The sequence below is a fragment of the Lissotriton helveticus genome, chromosome 2_1 (assembly GCF_964261635.1).
Source record: "Lissotriton helveticus chromosome 2_1, aLisHel1.1, whole genome shotgun sequence".
In the NCBI taxonomy this organism is placed as follows: Eukaryota; Metazoa; Chordata; class Amphibia; order Caudata; family Salamandridae; genus Lissotriton; species Lissotriton helveticus.
In genome coordinates this window covers 47885331-47909019 of record NC_136059.1, presented here as the reverse complement: position 1 = coordinate 47909019, position 23689 = coordinate 47885331, and the positions used below count along the sequence as shown (strand labels likewise).

The following is a 23689-nucleotide window of genomic DNA, read 5'->3' as shown; positions in this document are numbered from 1 at the left end:
ACTGCACCCCCTGCCGCCTCGTCGCTGCCGCTTCCTCACAGTGCTCCACGGACTCACCCAGCCTCAGTGACCCTTTAACTGCACCCCCTGCCGCCTCGTCGCTGCCGCTTCCTCACAGTGCTCCACGGACTCACCCAGCCTCAGTGACCCTTTAACTGCACCCCCTGCCGCCTCGTCGCTGCCGCTTCCTCACAGTGCTCCACGGACTCACCCAGCCTCAGTGACCCTTTAACTGCACCCCCTGCCGCCTCGTCGCTGCCGCCTCCTCACAGTGCTCCACGGACTCACCCAGCCTCAGTGACCCTTTAACTGCACCCCGTGCCGCCTCGTCGCTGCCGCTTCCTCACAGTGCTCCACGGACTCACCCAGCCTCAGTGACCCTTTAACTGCACCCCGTGCCGCCTCGTCGCTGCCGCTTCCTCACAGTGCTCCACGGACTCACCCAGCCTCAGTGACCCTTTAACTGCACCCCCTGCCGCCTCCTCGCTGCCGCCTCCTCACAGTGCTCCACGGACTCACCCAGCCTCAGTGACCCTTTAACTGCACCCCCTGCCGCCTCGTCGCTGCCGCTTCCTCACAGTGCTGCACGGACTCACCCAGCCTCAGTGACCCTTTAACTGCACCCCCTGCCGCCTCGTCGCTGCCGCTTCCTCACAGTGCTCCACGGACTCACCCAGCCTCAGTGACCCTTTAACTGCACCCCGTGCCGCCTCGTCGCTGCCGCTTCCTCACAGTGCTCCACGGACTCACCCAGCCTCAGTGACCCTTTAACTGCACCCCCTGCCGCCTCGTCGCTGCCGCTTCCTCACAGTGCTTCACGGACTCACCCAGCCTCAGTGACCCTTTAACTGCACCCCCTGCCGCCGCCTCGCTGCCGCCTCCTCACAGTGCTCCACGGACTCAACCAGCCTCATTGCTGCTATGAAACCCTTCCTCAGCCTCAGTCGTCCGGATCTCGCCTGCAGGTACTGTGGTCCGTTGACCCTTTTCCAGCCTCCGCTCTCTTGCGAGCCTCTCTGCAGCTTCTGCGCTTCTCAGAATGGCCTCATCTGCAATCCAAGCCCCCCTGCAGCTCTCCTGTAGCTTCTGTGCTCCTTTGTCTTCCCCCACCCCATCTACAGCCCTTTCAACCCCCCGCCCGTCCTATTGCTTCCCTAGCCCCCTACAAGCCCAGTTGCATCAAGTGCTTTTTGCACCACCTCAATGCCATCTGGTATATGTTCAGTTTTGTCTCTGTTTTGTCTAGGTTGGGAAAAGGCAGTTTTTTTTGTGTTTTTTTTTTAAGTGTTTACACCTACAGCCTGTGATCAACTGCTTAATCTTTTGTGACTTTTGGAAGTAGCCAGACTAGTGATTGTTCCTTGTGTTGTCTTCGTTTTCAATACACAAAATATGCCCTCTCCCACACCCCATACTCAACTTTGAGATGACTCCTTCAGTTTTAGGAAATCCTCTCCGGTGGTCTCCTATCTTCACTCTATTCAGTGCTTTTTTGGCTGTGTTACAACGTAACTTGAGCGCTTTACAAGAGCATCAATTACATTAAATTACGTGAGCGAGCCTGTTGATGATTGCTGCCCTCTCCTAACTGCTCGCCGATACCCCACTTCCTTCTCTCCTGATATGTTTCTTAAATGTGCTGCAGACACTGTGTGGTCCTGGGCATGTGTTTGTATTTCCGTGGCATTTCGTAACAGCAGCTGTGAATAAGTTTGCCTATTTTTCTCACTCTTGCTGAATGGATAAATACTTATAAGGTCCCAAAGGCGAGACCGACTGCATTGCATTGCATATGCTTGTTACTGTTCCAATCGGGCTATACTAACATGTTCCTGTATCCGTTAACTAGCGCTTTGATAAATGAACAAACAAGAAAGGTGTTTCTTGCTCCTATGTATTACCAATAACATGTAGACACTAAGGCCCAGATGCATCAAAGGAAAATCTGGTCGCGAAGGGGCAGATTCTCAGAATCTGCCCCTTTGCGACCGGTATTTTTGCATTTGGGATGCATCATGCCAAATGCAAAAATCGCAAAATGAGAATTCGCTAAATTGTGATTACTTGCATTTAAGGAATCTCAAATTGAGATTCCTTAAATGCAATGCATTAAAGTTTAAATATTAGCGATTCCTTATTTTTCGCTAATAAGGAATCGCAAAATGGATGCTTGATGCATCTGGGGTTAAATCCTTGTTCTGAGCTGGACGGAATTTCATGCAGATATACAATGGTCTAGGGCAAGAATCTGTGTTATTGTCTGGCATCTCCACACTAGAGTCTGAGCATTATGAGTAATCCCCGCACCCCTCCCCTCCAATTTGGGAATAACTGTTCAGACCAGGCGTTACTGTGTGCTTTACTGAGTAGTTTTCCTGATTTAGGCAAGAAATCTGGTGCTCTTAGCGGGTGAAAAGTATCACCAGAAGTGACGGTGAGGTTAGGGGCAGAGATGCAGGACACACTCATATCTGTTTTGAGGGGGAGTATTATCGTATCCCCACTGGACTATTGCAGGAGGTGGGCGAGGTCTGGGCAATGCTTTTACCCACAGCCTCTGCGTCCTGCAGCAACTGTGACAGACAGTGTCTCCTGCACGGCTACAAATCTGGCTTCATATCATGCTGCAGCACAGAGACTGCTACCGTACACATTTAGAAGCTGCCCTCTTGACCACAGATGAAAATAACCCCTGCTTTCTGCTATTTCTTATTCTCTCAGTTATCCCTTTAGCGCACTTCACCATCCCACCCTCACACACATCCTGGAGCCTAGAATGGGCTTCACTAGCAATCCCTATCACATGTTCTTCTCTTGTATTTTCATCTAAGACCAGTTTGTTTACATGGGCACCTTCACATCACAGAAGTTCCCTATCTCATGTGGAGTCCGCCAGGGTTCCATTCTGTCACCTGTCCTCTTCAACATCTACATGCTGCCACTTGGTGCTCCTCTCTGAGATAACAGCATCAAGATTCACAGATCTGCTGATGATCCACAACTCGCAAAAGTCTCCGCTGCTTCAGACAACCAAGCCTCATACACCGCCTGCTCATCATTCAGACCGGATGTCCAGCGCCTACCTGGAGCTTAAGCAAACCAAGACTGAATGCCAGTTATTTATCAAGAACATGAAACCTCATGCTCATTGGCATGAACCTTGACGGCTTCGAACTCCAAATTTCACAAAATGCTTACTTCGAATCACCAACCTTCCTCATCAGGAACACAATGCTAAAAAATAGGACAGACTGGTACCAGCTCTTTCTTTCTTCTAAGGAAAGTGAAACTGTTTTTCCCCAGAAAGTGACTTGAGGACTGCTGTTCAAGTACTTGTACTCTCAGGTCTGAACTGTGGTATGGCCCTGCTCTATGACCTCTCAGACTGGCACCCCTTAAGGGAGGGCATCCTACATGCTACAATGCGTTTCTTCCAAGGCATTAGGAAATATGGTTACATCACCCCCATCTTGATGGAATTCTATTGTCTCTCCTTGCTGGCACGCAACAAGTTAAAAAACAGCTGCATCATCGCCATCTTTGTATTTCGTTGCACCCCGCCGGCCAGGACATCATCAGACTGCAGACTAGGAAATGTAAGAAAGTAAAAACAAGACAGCAGGCCTTTTCCATCTATGCACTCTGTATCTGGAGCAGCATCCCTGTCTCCATCAGGATCGCCCCAACTCTGCTCCAAATTAGGAAAGATTGGCAGATGCCCGACTTTAAGAACACTGCATCACAATCCGTTAATTGTTCACTGCCAGGTGGTAGCAGACTTTTGATCTGTTTCCCTGCCCGCACTGATGCAGGCCGGGAAACAGATCAAAGTATTGATCCCACCCAGAGGGGGCAGAATTAGTAGCTGCTCCCTCCAGGAGGGTGCAATGTTGGCTCCCGCTGCTTGTGCTGCGCCGGCTGAGGCAGTGGGGGCCTTGAGTCTCCCCTTGCAGCCTCCAATAAATGTATGGTTTGTGCCCTGGGTGGGCACCAGGGTACCCACCTTTAAATAGTGTGGGCCCCGGGGGATAGGGTCCCTGTGTCCAGAGAAGGCTCGGGGAGGGGGGCCACACAGTCCTACTCTCATTTAAATTAAAACAAAACAGCCCCAACAGTGCACGTGGAGAGGGACCACGTGCCCCTCCTCCAATTGTAGTAGTGGCCCTGGGGGGATGGGGTCCTAAAGACCCAGGAAGACTCAGGGGAGAGGGGGGGGGAATGCACCCCCCCCACCCCTTTAATATTTTTTTTTTAAAGTCCATGTGAGACCAAGTCCACGCAGACCCCCTCTCCTGTTTTTTAACTTCAAGCCCTGGGAATGGGATTCCCAGAGCCTAATAAGGCTCGGGGAAGGAGGGGCACGTGAACCCCTCCACTTAAAAAAATATACTTCATGTTAAAACCCTAGAAATTCACTAAAAAAAACAAAGGTTAATCTAACGTTCTAGTTAGGTGAGTAGGTCAGTGGCAACATTAAAGTTCTGAACTACAAAAAATTAAACCAACACAAATTCACCAGTTATAGTTAACAGAGCTGACCACAATGTGCAGCCATGCGCTGCTTATGACCTCACATATTACACAACTCATGACATGTTCTATGACATCATTTGTGACATCCTGATGACATCATTTGAGCTTCTTTTGTGCACATTGCTCTGTAAAAGGGGGTAGCATTAGAGCTATGAAAGTAAGTGCAAAAATGCTCAGAATAATATGAAGTATCATTACTGCTATCATACCTACAACACCCATAGGTAAAGTAATCTTGTGTTGTATGCAACGTTCACCCTTTACCACACACTTCAGGGGGAGCCAAATTCATAATGACTATGAACCACAAATGAAGGGTACCCTATCCTGCACACTGCGTTCAATCAGTATACAACTGTTCAGGGAAAATTAAGTTCCTCCAGATACAGATGCCCTTTTGCATACCTAATGACCTACTACCAACAGTCTTTACCTGTATCAAACCCCTGACAGTCACTGCACCTACAATGACAAGTATTTACAATGCAATAGGTCTCCCAGCATTAAAGTTTGAGCTATTGGCATTGTATATTACAATGTGTTACATTAATTTGTTATCAAACTCTGAATTGTTGTATAAAGATGATTTGCAAACTGTCAAATGTTGCTGAATAGTAAGCAACGTTGTGAATAATATTGTTTGCTAGTCATCCTTGGGTACCAGAGTACTTCACTTGAGGCAGCTCACTACTCTGCACTCACTACTCTGCACTCACTACTCACTACTCTGCACTCACTACTCTGCACTCACTACTCTGCACTCACTACTTTGCACTCACTACTTTGCACTCACTACTTTGCACTCACTACTTTGCACTCACTACTCTGCACTCACTACTCTGCACTCACTACTTTGCTCTCACTATTCACTACTTTGCTCTCACTACTCACTACTTTGCACTCACTACTTTGCACTCACTACTCACTACTTTGCACTCACTACTCACTACTCTGCACTCACTACTCACTACTCTGCACTCACTACTTTGCACTCACTACTCTGCACTCACTACTCACTACGCTGCACTCACTACTCACTACTTTGCACTCACTACTCACTACTTTGCACTCACTACTCACTACTCTGCACTCACTACTCTGCACTCACTACTCTGCACTCACTACTCCCTACTTTGCACTCACTACTCTGCACTCACTACTCACTACTTTGCACTCACTACTCACTACTTTGCACTCACTACTCTGCACTCACTACTCTGCACTCAGAGTCAGCGACAAAAGATCTCCTGGCGGACACAGCGCTTACGCGCTGTTAAACGCCAGGAGACCTAAAAACTGCTGGTGTTCAGCACCGGTGAGACCCGGCGCACCTAAAACCCTGGTCAAGTCTGATTTTGATATGGCTGGGTCTAAACTGGAATGGCATGGGGAGCAAAAAAAAGGATGGATTTAGGCCGATATCTGAATGTTTGACATAGTTCAACATTCTGTCCATCACATGTTCTATTTGCGACTGATTAACAATACACAGAGGAGCGAGGAGTCTTCAAATATGACATCATAAACAAAACCTGGCTCATAAAATGGCTGCTGGACTAAATACACTGAAACCCATACAAAACGGTGGACACTCTACCAATACTGGCTGGCCAGAAAGCAGATGGCAAGCCAAACATACCGAATGCCCCACAAAATGGATGCTGTGTTGAACACACTGAAAGGCCTTAAAATGGCTTTGCACTAAATGACTAAATGGTCATGCACTAAATGACCTGAAATATAGGACACCTTTTTTAGTTCAAAATCGAGCAAACCTTAGCAAACAATATCCTATTTCTGCCTGCACCCTTAAAGAAGCCTTTCAAAGACACTTATCTGCTGATATCGCCTCAAACATATATTGTTTGGGAAATAGTTTGTGGGGAGGAAGGCGAGCACTGCTGCTTCCCTCTGCCTGACTGACGTCAGAACCGACTTATAAGTGCACACAGCGCTACTTGCAGGCAGAAAGCGCTCTGTCAGTCAGCACCACATTAACGGGTGTTAAAAAATTACTATTACCAACTAGTCAGACGACGAGAAAATCAAATTGCGTTGGGCTCTGGACAAAGTCGCCAATCGGTCCAAGGTCACGTTGGGCCCTGAATAGAAGTAGCCCTCGGCTAAGATGGGGGGTCACTGGCTAACGCGGTAATGAGGGGGTCTAATCAGAGCACCCCAACAGCTTTGCAGCAGCGCCGCTGATTAGGGAAAGGAAGCAAAGGTTAGCACACTCCACCGGCCCCAGAGGCATCGACAAGAATACACTCGCGATTTTCTGAGCCATTTCTCCTGTTGTTCGTAAGTGGCGGCAAAGAAAAGTGACATTCTGGTCTTTTAAGCATCTTTTGTGGGGCGCTTGTCAGGCCGAATGCTCAGTGCCGGGCCTGGGGTCTCTGCTGTCTGTGTGCAGGCGGCCAGGTGGCATGTGTGTGGGCAGCACATGACAAGCGCCACCGCCGCGTGCAAACACAAAAGGCACGCAATCCGCGTGTGTGGCCTGTCCTGGGGGCACCCCGGCCTCTGGGGCAGGAGACACTGAATTCACCATCTATGGCAAAGCAGCTGCGGGCGGTGACCCGAACCAACAATGCAGGGGGTGGTCCGGGTCGATTTAGGAACAAGAACATTACTGGGCTCACAGATTATTTCTCTAGCGCTATGCAGTCAGGGAGTGGTGTTCGCTGCGCTTTATAAATAACCAAATCAAATCAGATCCAAACCGAATGTAATAACTGACTATCAAAAGTTCTGAATATGCCCATGTCAGCTTGACAAACAAAGCTTTCACGTAACCTAAAAAAGAAAAGGTGACCCCACCGGAAACCACCGGATCAAATTAAGCATTGCAGCCGCAGTGCCGATATTTTGTACAAATCAGGCAGTAAATGGGTATTTGGATTTCAAAAAGAGGTCTGTGAGGAGACACGGGATTTCAACATGGCGGACAGCTGGGGCCGTATTCCGCTGATAGAGAACATTGCAGCCCTCGCCGAGCCGGACCTGATAGGACTGCCCCTCCCCTAAGAGCTCCCATCCGGCAGACGTCACGAGAAGGAATATGAGAGCGGAGCAGCGTGGGATCACAGACCGGCAGAGACGGGCAGCGGGCAACGAGAGGAGAAACCGGCGGAATCCAAGGACTGCACGGAAGAGAACAGGACCGGACAACTTAGTTGTAGGAGGTAGGAGGGGGAGGGGGTCTCGGTGCACTTGTGTGTGTGTGTGCGTGTGTGTGTGTCTTCTCGTGTGTGTATGTATGTGTGCGACGGCGGGGGGGGCGGCCTCGGTGCACTCGTGTGTGTGTATGCATGGGAGAGTGTGTGTCTCTGTATGTATGTGTGTATGTGCGTGCGTGCATGGGCGCTCGTGTGTGTGTCTGTGTGAATGCGCATGCGTGTGGGAGCTTCCCAGGAGACAGGAGCTGGCCACAGCGCTCGTTCGTGTGCGCGTGGCCCGCTCAAATCGCCTCCTCGGAGAGAAAATGTGCGCGGCCAGGTGCTGTCTCCTGGGAAGCAGAGTCTGTGACAAAAGATCTCCTGGCGGACACAGCGCTTACGCGCTGTTAAACGCCAGGAGACCTAAAAAAAGAAGTGAATATTAGTGGAAAATTGGGTACTGTTAACACTGTTTACTCTATGGAAAAAGTTTACTTTGCACCTCCCTTTTTGCAGACCGTGAAACTCTCATGAGAAATACACCACCATGTATTAGAAAGTGTCTACTAAGAACAGTGTACACTCTAAGCAAAAAACAGTCCAAATAATGACTATTCAGTTAAAATAACCATGGTCTGAAGGTGCTGAAGATTATACTACCTGCAGTCTTCTCACTGTAGTGAAAACTTTACAGATGCCCATCTTCTGAGGCAAAACAAGCACAATGACATTGGTTAGTACCTGGTGCACACAGTCTTCTATGTTAAGTATAAATTGCCTAGCTGAGGCGATTCTTTCTAATAACTCAAAGCTGCTTACAATATTTAGTATGTAGTCCATAGAATCTTTGCCCTGTCGTAAACGTTTTCTGCAGTACCAAAAAACCTGTGTGGGACATAATGAACGCAGGTCATCAACTGTCACCTACACACAAAGTTAATCTTCTTCAATACAAAGATTTATAACCTGTCCAGTACCTCTGCAAACCAATGGTACTTAGAAGCACATGCGTTTTGTAAACACTTATACTGATTAGCTGGACATAGGCTGTACAAAGTTAGGTAGAAAAGTAATATGGCAGTTACCCACTACTACTGTAAACTATACAACAAACTAACATACTCATTCGATGATGTCATTCGCGATGTCATATGTGAGGTCATATGTGAGGTCATAAGCAGTGCATGGCAGGGGCGCAAATTAGTTACCTTTGCTTAATATAACTGGTGACATTTTTGGTTTTTAGTTTAAAACGTTAATGTTGTCACTGACACATTCACGTAACTATAGCGTTAACTTGAACCTGTATATATTTATTTATATATATATTCACTGAAAAAAAAAATATATATGTATGTGTGTGTGTGTTAATGTATATTCACTGAAAGATACAAAGGTTACAGGGACGTTATAATCAGGCTCAGATTTCACTCTTACAAAACCAGTGAAATTCAGCAGCAGTTACCTGAGCTAATGTTCACTTATGCCCGCAATGCACTGCTTATTACTTCATATATTACATCACTAATGACATGGTCAGTGACATCTCACATGACATCACTAATGACATTTTAAATGACATCACTGATGACATCATCCATTGAGCGTTTTCTAAATGTTTGTGTGTTAAATGTATATACCAAGCTACTGCAAAACTTAAATTTGTATAGAAGGTGTGCTATTAATAAGTGATAGTACTGCTAACATATATTATGTGAGTGGATGAGTGGTTGTGTGGTTGTATGAATGGGTGTGTGAGTAGTTGTATGGGTTTGTTAGTGTGTGTATGTGAGTGGTTTTATGGTGTGAGACTGTAGGTGAGTAAGTAGGTGTAATAGGGCGATTATGGCTCAGAAGCCGATTGCCCCCTGTTTATATTGCACTCTGTGTCTCGGTCTTCAGTTACGCAGTTCTTAATGAGTTTGCTTCCTCAGTCTTACCATATGTGGTTGAGTGTGTTTGGTCGGGAATTCTCCTGGTTTCGATTCTGCACGTCGTACAGGTCCTCAGCGAGGCTGTAGCTTCTTGTCTCTAATGGCTGCAAGTGATGGAGTCTGTTGGCAGGGACTGTGGTCCACACATAGGTCTTGTTCACAGACTGAACAGGTGGGCAGGTGCGGTGGGATCGTGCAGCCTCTGCTTGGCCATTCTCCTCTTGGAAGGTCTCCGATGGGCAGTGAGGCCACGTACAGGCCAATCTCTGAATGGTGTTGCAGCCAAACACGATCTGATCTTCCTCTGGGCAACAAGGCAACCTTCTCGCTTAACTTCTTCCAGGCACCATGGCTGAGAACACGCCACGCTTCTTTTGGCACTACGTCCGTGTATAAGCCACTGTTCTTCTGGGCTAGGTACAAACTATCTTTCTTCTGGTGGGACTACGGCTTCACAGGACGTGCTGACTTGGATGTTAACCCCAAATGAGCTTTGCCAATCTTCAGGTACAGTTGTGTCAACATTGATCCTGCCAGGAACTCTTGCTGGGGATTCTGTAACTCATCGACTCTGTGGTACTCAGATCGCTCTCTGCAATTTTCATCTTCTGGAACTTCCTAACAGCACCAGGGTTATAGATGGACTGTTCTGACTGGTGCAGGGTCACAACTGTTTTGCATAATGCTTGCTCCAAATTTCAGTGACATGGTGGCATGGGGTAGAAAATAACAAGGGACTGGAATGCGCCTGAGTAATTACCAATGGCTGAAATTAATTCAAGCATTCCATTCTATCACTTTTTTTGTATACTTTAGTTTGAGACTAAGTGAGACGGGTATTCTCAGACGTTGATCCCGTGCATGCTGCGCCATTGGAACCAATTTAAAACGGCTGATGAGCCCCGATATGGGCGAACTCTGTCCTGGGTTGCTTGTGTTCCAGTTCAGAGTGGACCTGGCTTGGCAGTTCGGGCTGGACTGTTCCCATTGGCGCAGGGTCGAGACTGATATGCATACGGTTCGATCCAAACTGAGATGCCTTGGTGTGGAAAATAACAATGGATTAGGGTGCGGCCCCAATGAATTACCAGTGTCCGAGATTAATGTAAGTATTCCACCCAGCACTTTTTTTGTATACATCTATCTGTCAGGCAGACACCAGCTCTGGTTGCACAGCATTCCTCTGAGTACTCAAATTTTCAGTCGCTTTATTGGACACCAGCTCTGGTTGCACAGCATTCCTCTGAGTACTCTGCAGATCAATCCCTTCATTGGACATGAGCACTGGTTACACAGCATTCCTGGGAGTACTCTGCAGATCAGTCCCTTCATTGGACACCAGCTCTGGTTGCACAGCATTCCTGGGAGTACTCTGCAGATCCGTCCCTTCATTGGACACCAGCTCTGGTTGCACAGCGTTCCTGGGAGTACTCTGCGGATCAGTTTCTTCATTGGACACCAGCTCTGGTTGCACACTATTCCTAGGAGTACTCTGTGGATCAGTCCCTTCATTGGACATGAGTTCTGGTTGCACAGCATTCCTGGGAGTACTCTGCAGATCAATCCCTTCATTGAACATAAGCTCTGGTTGCACATCCTTCCTGTGTTCCCTTGAGTTGGGATAGGATGTACAGCGGGGCCTGCTTTGGACGTAGATGGGGCAGTGGTAGTGAGAATTGGAGCCACACTTGGTACCTTTGGGGAGACCGCCTTTGGCGGGACTGGATCTTGCACCGGAGCAGCAACAAGTGTTGTTACTTTTCCCAAACTGCCACATGTTGAGACCTCACTACTCCTAGTCTGATGTTTAATCAAAGTTTTGAGTGAAAAGAAGTTGTCAAGAGTCGACTGCTCGAGACTATTTACTCTAGCCTCCACCCTCTTAATTTGGTCTAGAAGCGGTATCAGAGAGTGATTAGGCACATCAATGATTTGGTCCACAGAAACTGGGACCTGGATAGGAGGTGGCTTGTCGTTAATGTCACGTCCCATTTCCTGGGACGGAAGCTCTCCCAACCCATCCAGATACTCAGTGCTCGGACCATTTCCTAATTTTGCACCCGTGGCCCTCAACCCTTGCTTCCTGGGGCGTTTAAAAAAATATGGGATGTCTACCTTTGCGTGTACTCACAACCCTTTTCCTCTTGATTTGTTTCGAAGCACCCTGAAACACACAAGGCAATGAAAGACCCACAGGAGGAGCAGGGTTTGGCAATGGGGAATTTTGACTAGTAACAGGGGGAAGAAAAGGTACAATGCACCCTCCCACAGTCTCGTCACTGGCAACACCTGGTGTTAACTGTACTACTAGGTTCTCTAACCTCTCTATACTATCACCTATTTCAGACAGCCTGGGCTGGACAGACACTTCTAAAGAGAGTGGGGGTGGAGCCATATTTCGGAGAGGTGACAAGGCTTTGGCCGCAGAGCCAAGAGAGGATCGTCTAGCTGGTAGGAGATCCCCTGAGAGGCGACGTTCCGTCATCGCAATCTCCTTCTCTATGACTGCCGCCACTCTAGTTATAAACCTATCCATAGTTCCTATCGTTGAATTCCCCCCAGTCCCTTCGCACCCAGCTCTGAGCAATTTCCCAGAGCGAGTAGACATGGTTGGGGATTTGCCCTCTGGCGATGTCACAGTACCTTTCAGGACCAGTGTGGATGATGTTAGGGACCTGGGCCAGCCCAGCCTCTGTCAGCCCCTGACGGCCACAGACGGTCCCGCCCTTGTCCCGGGCTTCTCCCGGCACGATCCCGAGCGCGTCCCGCGGGGCGGGAGGCGCTCCCTATCCTTAAGGCGCCTCCGGGCGCACCGCTGACCTCACTCCCGCGCCGAAAGCTGGGGCAGCTGGGAGTGGTAGTCTAACCCAGCCGTTGCCCTCACGGCGCTCGGCGGAGCCCACGGGTAATGATGGCAGCAGGAGCCGTTTCCCTCACGGCGCTCGGCGGAGCTCTCAGGTGACAGATGGGCTATGCAAAGCAGTACTCTGCAGATCAATTACTTCATTGGACACCAGCTCTGGTTGCACATCCTTCCTGGGAGTACTCTGCAGATCAATTACTTCATTGGACACCAACTCTGGTTGCACATCCTTCCTGGGAGTACTCTGCAGATCAATTACTTCATTGGACACCAACTCTGGTTGCACATCATTCCTGAGTACTCCGATTTTCAGTCGCTTCATTGGACACCAGTTCTGGTTGCACAGCATTCCTCTGTTCTCCAGATCAATCTCTTCATTGGTTGTAGAGAACCTGGAAATTGAACAATAAGTGTTAGACCTCAAAAGCAGACAGGAGATGTGTATCCACTGTCTGGACATTAAGGACCGGTTTGAGTGGGAGCTGCACATGGCTGTCATCAGCCAAACTGTTGGGTAATCAAGAAAGAAAAAAACATAGGGGCCTCACCTAAGGTGTCTCTTTTACCTTGCATCACAGAGTCTGTCTTACCCTGTATACCAGTTGGCAGTGGTACATGAAGACTAATGAGCTGCCACTTGCTCAGCAAAAAGCCTAATTGAAAAAAAGCCCCTTTTCTCTTCACTCACTTCAGTGTCAAGGTCTCCTCCACCCAGCTTCAAGAATGTTAGCGATACACTTCCGCTGTCTCGTAAAATAACCATCCTGTTCAAGAGGCCAGGCTAGCACTATCCAAAATGAATCCCACCTGCCTCCATTACTTTGGTTCACTCACATGCACTATGTATGTAGCATGCCTAATACCTATACAAACACACACACACAACATGCACTTGGGATGTTAGCACTATGATCTGGGTAAGTGCGAAGAAGCAGAACTTTGCATGAGGGGGCCAGTAGGCCTCACAAAACATAGTGCACTGCCCTGCCACCACCGCTGTATTTGCTAACATCATGAAAGGGACCACTAGTCCATGGTCTGTCAATGAGGACATTTGTGGTGCCGCTCCGAGTCACAGTGTAGGACCTCACTATTGTCTAGTGAGAGACCTTGGCCTCTGTGCACAAGCTAGACAAGTGATATGCTAGGGCCAAGCCTGCATATCAGATACTCGCAGTTGGGCACTCTGGGCAGGGGAAAACGACTGCACCCGTGCAGGGGATATTCCTGTTCCTACAATGAGGTACTGGATTGATCTTATTACTCGGCCTGTTTAACCTCATTTTCCTTCCAAAGGTGCTGTCATATAAGCAAACCACAAGATGTTGAATGTTAGGCTGAGACGAAGACTATAGAAATGGAGTAAGAGGGATTGCGCTAGGTAATCAAGGTGTTCTTGTCCGTGAAATGCAGATCATCATAGCTGGCAGTGTGATTAACTTTCTGCATGTCCTCATCGTTGTTTTAAGTTAATGATATAATGGGAAAATGTGTAGCAAATAATAAGGAATATCTTAATCCTAATTATCAATTGGCTGCGTCGGTGGTAGTTAATCATGTGTGCTATACACTCAAGTATGTGATCTAACCTAGCAAATTATAGCCGATACAGCCATTAGATGTGTAGTTATCTGCTCCCACTTTACTTTTCACAAACCTAGCTCCTTAACTTTTCCTTTACTTTTACACCAATCTAAAGTGTTGCATGTTTAGCTCGGAGTAATGTTGCAAACCGTTTACATTTATTATTTATAGGGAAAATAAATAATGTACGTCCTAGATTAGGTAAGTATTGTTCTATTGTTCTATTTCATAGTCTATATGAGTGCAAGTTCTTAGTATTTAAAAACCTATGTACGAAGTAACACATTTTAATTTAAACAGTAAAACACATTTTTGGAGTCCGCTAATCTGGTCCTCTTTTCTCTAAAGGCATCAGGAATCCAGAATCAGTTAATGTTCAAGATTGGTGAGGAGGCTGACTGCCAGAGAGGAGAGAGGATTATATGCACAAAGTATCTGAACCACATCCATCCTTTCCACCACCTCATTACCACACAGGTGAGTGCTGGGCCTCGAGGGATGTGAACACTGATGAGTAACGGTTAACACTGTTTACAGGATCCAGTGGGTCTGCACAGATAATGTACAGCAAGAAGGTCCGAATGTGGGCAGACAGGAAATGCTTGAAGTGTGCCATGCTTATTTATATGTTAACAAAAACTCTTCATACGATGCTGTCTGCTGCAGACAAAATGCAATGTGCACAAGTTATCTCTTACTTCAGTGATACTCACACAGGTTTGTTGATCTTTGCCATCTGTATACTTGCTTCATACTTTTTCTCTCCCAGATTGGAACAAAATCTGCACATTCATACTCGATTAAAGAATATCAGGCAACTGGCAGTTTATTTTCCTTTTCTATATCCTATCCAAGTGTTTTTTGACTTTGCAGGCAAGAACCAATCTGCTGGGGCATCATGGCCAACTGCCAAGCATTATGTCCGCTTGCTAAAGCAGCTCTCATTGCAGAATAATAAACTTCCTTTCATCTGTGCCTAAATCCGCTTGACACCCAATCCCGCAAAGGAATCGCTAGCAAGAAGGTGCAGAGAGATAAATGAGCTGAGGCAGTAGAGGCATGGTCACTGCTGGACGAGAGCACTGGAGCAAAGCTTATGCCAACTGGGCAGACCTAAGCTAGATTGATGAGGTGGGCCTGCCAGCGGGAGAAACTTAACCAGAGCGAAGACATCCTGCACAGTGGCCTGCGGGCCTCCAAAGCCACTTGTTGCCCACTGTGCTTCTGGAAGCAGCAGCAGCTGCCGTCCATAGATGAATGGGCAGCCAGGGAATAGGGAGCTTGAGATCCCCTGGGTAATAGGCTAAAGAGGAGGACCTCGACTTGACTCCACAGGAAGTCTGAAGAGCTGGGGGGGCGGGGGAATGGGGAGTGCCAGGCAGAACACTGCAAGGGCCTGCACTCTAAAAGCGGAAGGATCTCAGCAGGTAGCAGAGAGTGGGACCTGTGTTCTTACTGCAAGTTAAACTGGAGCAACCTACTGTATTGAGCTGACAGGTGGCAAAAACGCAAAATGTACACAACAAATTAGACTGGACAAATACAGTAAACCGAAGATGTTGATGAAAGTGGCAACCCATCCGGCCCAGGCCCCTACCAGGGACAGTAAACAGGGAGAGGCAGAACCCTCACTTAAGACATAATGGAGGCGATTCAGGGAATCCATGGTTCCCTAGTGTTGAACATGGACTCAGTGACAACAAATCACGCTCCTTGGGGTTGATGTCTGGAAAATGGTTGACAGGGTAACTGAACATGAGGCCTTGCTAGCTACACTCCTCTCAGACACGAAGACTCTTGGGGAACAAGTTAATCACTTCCTCACAGATTATGAAGCAATGAGTACCAAGCTGGAGGACTTTGAGGAACGCTCCAGGAGCAAAAATATCAGGGTGGTTGGGATCCTGGAGAGAGAGGAGTAGTCGAGTGTAGGTCTCTTTCTAAAGGACCTCATCATGAACTCTCTGAAACACCGGGGGCTTTCAGGGATGGGGATTTCCTATAGCCCGATGCCTAGGAAATATTGTTTGGGGTCAAGGACAGCTAGCTTTCATTTGTATTTTGTCCTTGGGACAAGTAGGCCCAACCCCCTATAGCACAAACCCTTTGGCTGCTAGTTTGAGGTACCACTTTATGGATCAGGGAAGGGCATTGTCTGCAGTTAAGCTAATATTTTTGCCCATATGTAATGATGTTCAAACTTGGATTTATGTTTGAATAAAGTAAAGCCTTTATTATTAGGGTGAGCGTGTTAAGAAAATGTTGTAAGCTCTGACTGCACTACTGACAGTGGTTCCAGTATAAAAATGTGTACACACTTTTTTGAAGTTTAGCAATATGAGGCTATGTATAATGCTCCCAGAATGAACTCTGACTTGATGCAAATATTTGCAGAAGCTTGAAAGCAAGATTGATGATTCTTTGCTTTAAAAATGAAATGTTAATAAAAAAATTGAAAGCAGGAAAGATACATTTTGCTAAACTACTGTAACATTTCAGGTGCCATTTCTTTGCAGCATCATTTAGTAACGTGTTGATGCATGCTAGTATTTCCCAAAAATATTCATAATGGAAAATCAGTGTAACCTATTTCAATACAACTAAGGGAAACAAAAATAAACAAGCATTAGCAAAGCCAGTAGATCTGAAATTGGTGGTCAGCTTTTTAGTTTTGTCAATGTGAGTTGTTTTGGCATGGTTTTTGCAAACTTTGTTAGTGTGGGAGCTGCTGGGCCCTTACCATTATAACAAACATTTGCAAAAGCAAACATTTTTTTAGCCTAAAAAAGCACACACTGGCAATGAACAAAACTACTTTGTGTGCCGATATGCTCCTTGTGAAAGAGCAGGATGCTGTCACTCACAGTGAAGCCAGCCAATGCAGACAGAGAGACAGAATTTTATTAAACCCAAAAGGTCATCATCAAATGCTAGACTAAATTAGGTGCCCAATTATTAAAGAAAGTCTCAAAAGTGCACCCATGGTATATGTCTTTGCATTAAGGGCAGCTACATGGGTTTCGTGAATTCCCAAGAGTTTACAGAAGTAGGACAAGAAATATTACTCCTAGAAAATATTTGTAAACTGCAGTGTAGCATGAGCAAATATGCATGTGTAGATTTGCTCATACGAAAATCTGAGTGTTTTCAAGTTCACTTTCCCTCCAACCAATTTTTTCCTAACTCTGGAAAAAGGTTTACGCCTGCCATTGTCAGGAGTTAATTTCCAACATTTATCAGTATGGGAAAAGATTATAGAAGAGGTGTTGAAAATCATTAAAACATGTAAGTTAGTAGGTTTGCACAGACTCAGAAGGGCTTTTTAACCCTGGAACTATTGCTCACCACTACCTTCAGCTCCAGTATGTAGATCTACGGAAACGTGGCAACGTAAGGGGGTTGCAAGTATTCAAACACTACTATGGTATGAGCTCTAATCAGAGCAGCTATGTCAGAGCTCTTATATAAGGAGATTGCTGCCATAATGTGTCGCTTCACTACATGGCGCCAAAGGGGCAAGTGGATTTTGTTACAGGACAAGTAGATTTATGAATTAACCTGCCCCATGGATGAGTAGATATTTTATTAAATTCCACAGCCCTGGGCTTTCCAAGTTTTCTCAGTGGAGTGGGGACACAGGACCCCGGTCCCCACCACCTCGACCAGGAGCTCCTCCGCAAACCATTATAGCCAGCATTTACAACCATCGAGATCGTGATACAAACCTACGGGCTACTCGACAAAGCCTACCTATTAAATATGAATATGCCGCCATTCACATCTTCCCAACCTTCATGCTCGGAGTGCACAGACGGCGAAGCGTTGATGAGGTAAAAAAGATACTGAGAAAGAAAGATCTAGTACATGATGCTGTTCCCAGCAAAGCTAAGCGTGGTGGCAAAGGGGAAAACATGACATTTCACTTCACCAAGTGAGGTCTGGGACTAGATTGGGGATGGCGGCCAGGAAACAGCAGATCACCGCAACGCTGAAATACTACCAGTACACATGGCAACACAAAAATTGGTGTTGGTGGTGGGTGGGGGGTTGCGAATGAGGATCGTAGGAAGGTAGGAACACACCAGCATTGCACGAGAACACACTGGCTGTGGAGGCCTGGTCAGCTTGCACTGAGGACAGTCATGACACATCAGAGGGCCGCCTCAACAGTTAGCATCTGGACTTCCAGAACTCAGGCCTGATTTATCTGTGACCTGGCTCACAACATCAAATAGTATTATCTGTAACTGAAAAAGGGGGAGGGGTCTTATTTGTGTTTTTGTGATTCCACTGGCTGTCACCAGTTCAGAACATGTTTACCATAGGGACTACAAGCGCTCTGAATTGTTGAGAGGGTAGGCAGGTTTTAGCTCACCATGCAGAGATGGGGTGAGGGGGGAGTTAAACAAGGCATATTTTTCTTCTTTTGTTCAGATTTTATTGTTCTACTTTACTGTACAGATACACATAGGAGGGACATGACCAGGGCCGGGTTGGGATGCCCTACTACCAACCAGGGTCAACAGCCCTAAATGAGGCCACCCTGCAAGGAAACTATACCAAAGTAATATGACCAGCGCAAAATCACTGAAAATATTGTCACGGAACGTTAATGGATTGGGGGACATGAATAAAATAGGGGTGATAGTCCAATACTTTAGAAGACATTCCCCCGATGTAGTGTTGGTCCAGGAAACGCATATAAAGGGCAGCAACTACAGAGCCATGGGTAGATGGAGATACAAAATATTAGCCCATTCGGTATACACTACGGGCTCCAGATGGGTGAGGATAATTGTTAAAACATCTACTCCTGTCTTCCTCCACAGGACATGGACAGATGCACTGGGGAGGTATGTGGCTTGTTTGGGACCCTGGAAGGGCTTAACAAATGTTCAGTGTATGTCCCGCCTAAATTGCATGCGCTTGCACTTCCATATGTGAGCTCCCTACTATTGCAGCTACCATAGGGCACCCTGCATCTAGGGGGTGATGTTAACTCAGTGTTGCGGTGGGATTGGGACAAGTGGACAAGCAAGTGGACAACACAGGAGAGGCTTAGCCCCCTCCTGGACTTTCTGATGGCCAGAGAGTCTGGGGGATCGGCAGGAAGCCCATAATCCACAGGAACGACAATACACATACCATCTTTTGTGGACCCCTGCCCATAATGGCGAATGGTCCGACACGCCCCTCGTGATGGTCTCAAGGCGCTGAGGGAACAAACTCCACCTCCGACGAAGCCGGACACTGTACCAGTTCAGAAAGAACTTCAAGACCTGGCTCTTCGAGTGACCAAATGGAGCTGCTGACGCGCCCTCCCCTCAGTGCCTTGAGACCCTCATGGGTGAATCGAGCGCTCTACAAAACCCTGATTGATTGATACTATTCAGGGGCACATAATAGTCTCTCCTGAATTGATTATCTCCTCACCCGTCATACACAGTTCCACTGGTACTCGGAGGTACGACACCTGGCGAGGGGCATGTTGGACAATTCGCCATTGTGAGCAGTGGTCCACAAAAGAATGACTGACCAAAAGAGGGTGTGGCTGATAAACCCCTGGTACTATAAAAACCGTAAAATCAGGGGCCACTACTTTGCGGAATATGAGGACTCAGTTGTCACGCTGTGCGAGGCATACAAAACGGTCCTCCGGTGCATGCAAAACCCCTATAGTGGGAGAGCAGCAGGAAAAATGTAAAACTATGGATGGAGAGACTGCTGCAGACCAGGCAGACATAAATTAACTCTGAAACAGCATGAATATGAGACCTTGTGTTTATATGATGTGAGGCTTCTGACCTGACTAGATAAACGCGACCAGTCCCAGAATTTGGCCTTAAAAATTAGGAATGAGGCAGACAAAAAAATTAGAGAAAACTAACATTGTAAAGGAATTTGCCTCTTAATACACTCTGCTCTAATCGCCAGCTGTAACCACTTGTGGAGGCAGCGTACTTCCTCGCGGATGTCTGTCTGCCACGATTGTCCAGAGTTGGCAGAGATTACTAAGAGGCTTATGCTGAGCCGACCTAGATTGAGATGGTGATTGAAGAACTACAAACGTTGGAAAAAATGGGCTCCCTATAGAATGCTACAAACCAATGGTCTCCAGTCTCACCCCACAGTTGATGGCTGTGTATAGAGAGAGCAAATCTAAGGATGTCCCCCCACAAGATCAGAGACTGGCCACCATAAGTGTCATACCTAAGGATGGGAAGCCTCCAGGTGAATGCTCCTCCTACAGACCAATTTCATTCTAGAAAGCGTAGGTCAAGAATTTAGCAAAGGTACTGGTGCCCTGCTTGTGATCCACTCGCTCGTACATCCTGACCAATCAGACTTTATGCCCAATCACAGTGCAAGGCTTAATCTTAAGTGATTACATGAGGTACTGGGGCGAATATAAACCCTCCTGGAACACGCCTGGGTGGTGTCCTGTGACTCCAGGATGGCATTTGATACCCTAGAGTTGGGCTACGTGTTTGCAGCACTAAATTGGTTTGGAATTCCAACAGTGAGTCTGGCTGCTTTACAGCGACCCGCTGGCTAGGGTTAAAATCAACGATCCTGTTCATAGACTTTCAAGCTCAGTTGCTAACCAGACTGGGGGCCCCCAATGTCACCAATGATATATGTCATGGCATTGGTGCCCTGACTTCTTGGGTTCGGCAGGACCCTCTATTCAGGAGATTAGACTGGGGCGGCGCATGGGAAGAGAGGCTATCTCTGTACACGGATGACATCCTAATCTATGTGGCCGAAATTTGAGATGACGATGTCCAGGCTTATGCAAACGCTCATGAATTTTGGCAAATACTCAGGTTTCGTTATTAACTGGCACAAGTTTCTGTGAAAAATATCTAAATTATTATTCTTGTAACTCGCTGTTGTTCCTTATGTAAAGCGCTCTAATACCTCCGGGTCTAGCCAGCGTTATATAAAACCTAATAAACAAACAAGCAAGTCCCTATTGCTCCCGCTTGTGGGCGTGGTGCCAAGATTGCTGTGGGATTGTGCAGTGCTTGTCGTGGAGGGGGGGTTTGATCCCTCTGTATCTGTGTAACTAGACATGCTGACCTATTTCGTGAGCGAAACCTGACCACGCTCCTGGAAAGATTGAGGGGCGACATCGGCCACTAGTGTGCCCTGCCACTCTCCCTACTGGGTAGGCCATCTCTATTTAAAATGATATCCCTACCACGCTTCTTAGATACGTTACAAAATACCCCCTCTGTGGTACCCAAAAGGTTCTTCAGTGAAATGGAGGCAGAAATTCAAGCACTGCTATAAAATGGTGGCCCAGCAAGGATCGCCCTGACAAAGCTTAATACTAGTGGGCATACCTACTGGTGACAGTCAATGACTGGGCATTTATGACCCAGTCTGACCCGGCATTGTGATTGGACAGGCACACGATGAGTTACAGAGGATACCCAGCAGTGCTTTTTGGGAGTAAATCCCTGGTAGAGCTGTCCCCACATACTAGTACAGTGATTAAAACTATGGAAAGAATTGACAAAATATTTAGGATGGGGGAGCAAACTCACAGGAGCGACCCCACTGTGGGAACGGCAGCACTGGCAGCCCTGAGAAGGGTTCACCAAATGGGATCTAATAGGTAGCTCCAAGGTTGGAGATCTGTGGATAGTGGGTGATGGTCTTCCTCTCTCTCTAAGTTGGCGACCGAGTGTAACTTGTCAGACACAGAGACCTACCAATCCCAGGTCAGACGTGCCCTAAGAGCAATTCTATTGAAGGGAGTAGAGCTCGAGGAGTCTTCCACGTAACTTCCACCTGACTTTTAGAAAGATTCAAAATCACTCACCTAACACCCTGCAACGATGAAGGGTGCAATGGGAGGAGCAATTAGGGAAGTTTGATGATGGAGAGTGAGTAGAGGCACTTAGGGCTCGAGGGAGGTCACAATAAAAATTGAGGTTCTGATTGGTTCACATCCTGATATTGTACTGCTCCGACTATTGAAGAACGACCCCGTTCAAAATGGGAAGAACTGTATCCAACCTGTGCCTTCGAGGGTGTGGCAAAGAATGATCCTATGGGCTTGCCCAGCAATACAGACATTTTAGTCAAAATGTACATAGTGCATGATGAAAGCAGTGGGACCAGGCTTGAATGGAACACCAAAACATGTACTTTCTGCACCACTGTGTCCTTCAGCGTGGAAACTACACCCCCATCTCCCTGCACATCGCTCTCAATCCCTGCTACTGTACCATACACCACTTAATCCTTCCACTGCACACGTCACTCCTCCCACTGTACACCACATTCCATCAGCTTCCTGCTCAATCCTCATAATACCACTGGCTGAACACAAAGCAGTGGGTCCCCCTGCAGACTGTCATGAGGGCCCCTCAGACTGCCATCTCACACCCTTATCCTTAGGCGATAGATTGAATGAAGGGCCCCTGAGAGGAGCCCCCACTGTAATGCAAGGGTATGGGTTATGCCCTGCGTACTACTACAGCTAATCTTCTGAGCCCTGAGCAAAACCCTCCCTCCATACCTTAACGGTACACGCCTCTCCTACACATTTTTTCGCAGTTTTCTATACTGCCTAAACTCGTTTGGAAGGTATTGGGGCGCTCTACAAGAGGAACACTTTCATTACACACTATCACTTTGATTTTGTTTTATGCATGAGTTTAAGTGACATGCCCGGAATCGGTGTGTTGAATCGGCGCCAGGTCCAACTCCTTCCTTGGGGCCCACAACCATCCCTCACATTACTGGCTCTCCTGTTCCCTGTCAAAGTCGAGTCATTCCATTTCCAGATACTCTGAGTCGCCAAACTTTTTGTCGATGGTGACCAGGGCATTTCAATCAAGGTACACTTTGCTGTTAAACGCCTCAGCCAATTTACAGTCACCATGAGAACCGTCGGCTTCGAGGAGTCCTACATCTAGTGAAAAAGAGAAATTGGATGCGGATCATAAAAATAACCACTTCTCCAGAGCACCTCGATGAAGTGCTTGACTGATGACTGTCTTTAGAAAGTCTATTTGTACCAGAAGTGACACAGCCCATAGATGACTTGCTGCCTATCCTTCCACTTCTCCTCTTACTCTCTATATCCTCTGTCTAGGGACACGAGTGATGACTCAAGAAGGCATAAGAGGCATGAAGGTAAAAGAACAGAGGAACCTCCCCCAAAAAACGAAAGGTCCGAGGAGACCCACGACTAAATCTCTGCAAGTGCCCTGTATTCCAGATAGACCAAGACAGTCAGATGGTATTTTTCTACTACCTGCACATACATGAATTTCACGGTTTTCCTCTTCTTCCACAGTCTCTGAGGACCTGAACATACATTCACTAGAACACCGGAGTTCCTTCATCATTGGGTCTCTACTTTCAATAGTGTGGTAATGGTTCATGAGAATACCAATAGAGAGACTCAACATAAAAGCACTATCCACCTGCGTGTGAGACCTCTAAGTTTCATAGTCTGCTTTCCTAAATCCTCAGGCATGATATGTGGTTGCATTGTTTCCAATGCTAAAGGTCTCTTCCATAAGCACTTTTTTAAAACCCTGTTATCCATAAAGCTGCCAGTAGCTTTTGGAGAAAACGTACAGTCCTTCGCAATG

General features: G+C 47.1%; 1 protein-coding gene across 4 annotated transcripts in view; it reads left to right on the top strand.

The window, feature by feature from the left end:
• TAF1C (TATA-box binding protein associated factor, RNA polymerase I subunit C) overlaps positions 1–23689 on the top strand; it is a 228810-nt gene that overhangs the window by 175614 nt on the left and 29507 nt on the right. For all 4 annotated transcript variants that reach the window (XM_078674452.1, XM_078674449.1, XM_078674450.1 and 1 more), the window contains exon 12: positions 14421–14549. In XM_078674452.1, coding sequence (XP_078530578.1) covers positions 14421–14549 — 129 coding nt within the window. The remainder of the gene's footprint in view (positions 1–14420; positions 14550–23689) is intronic.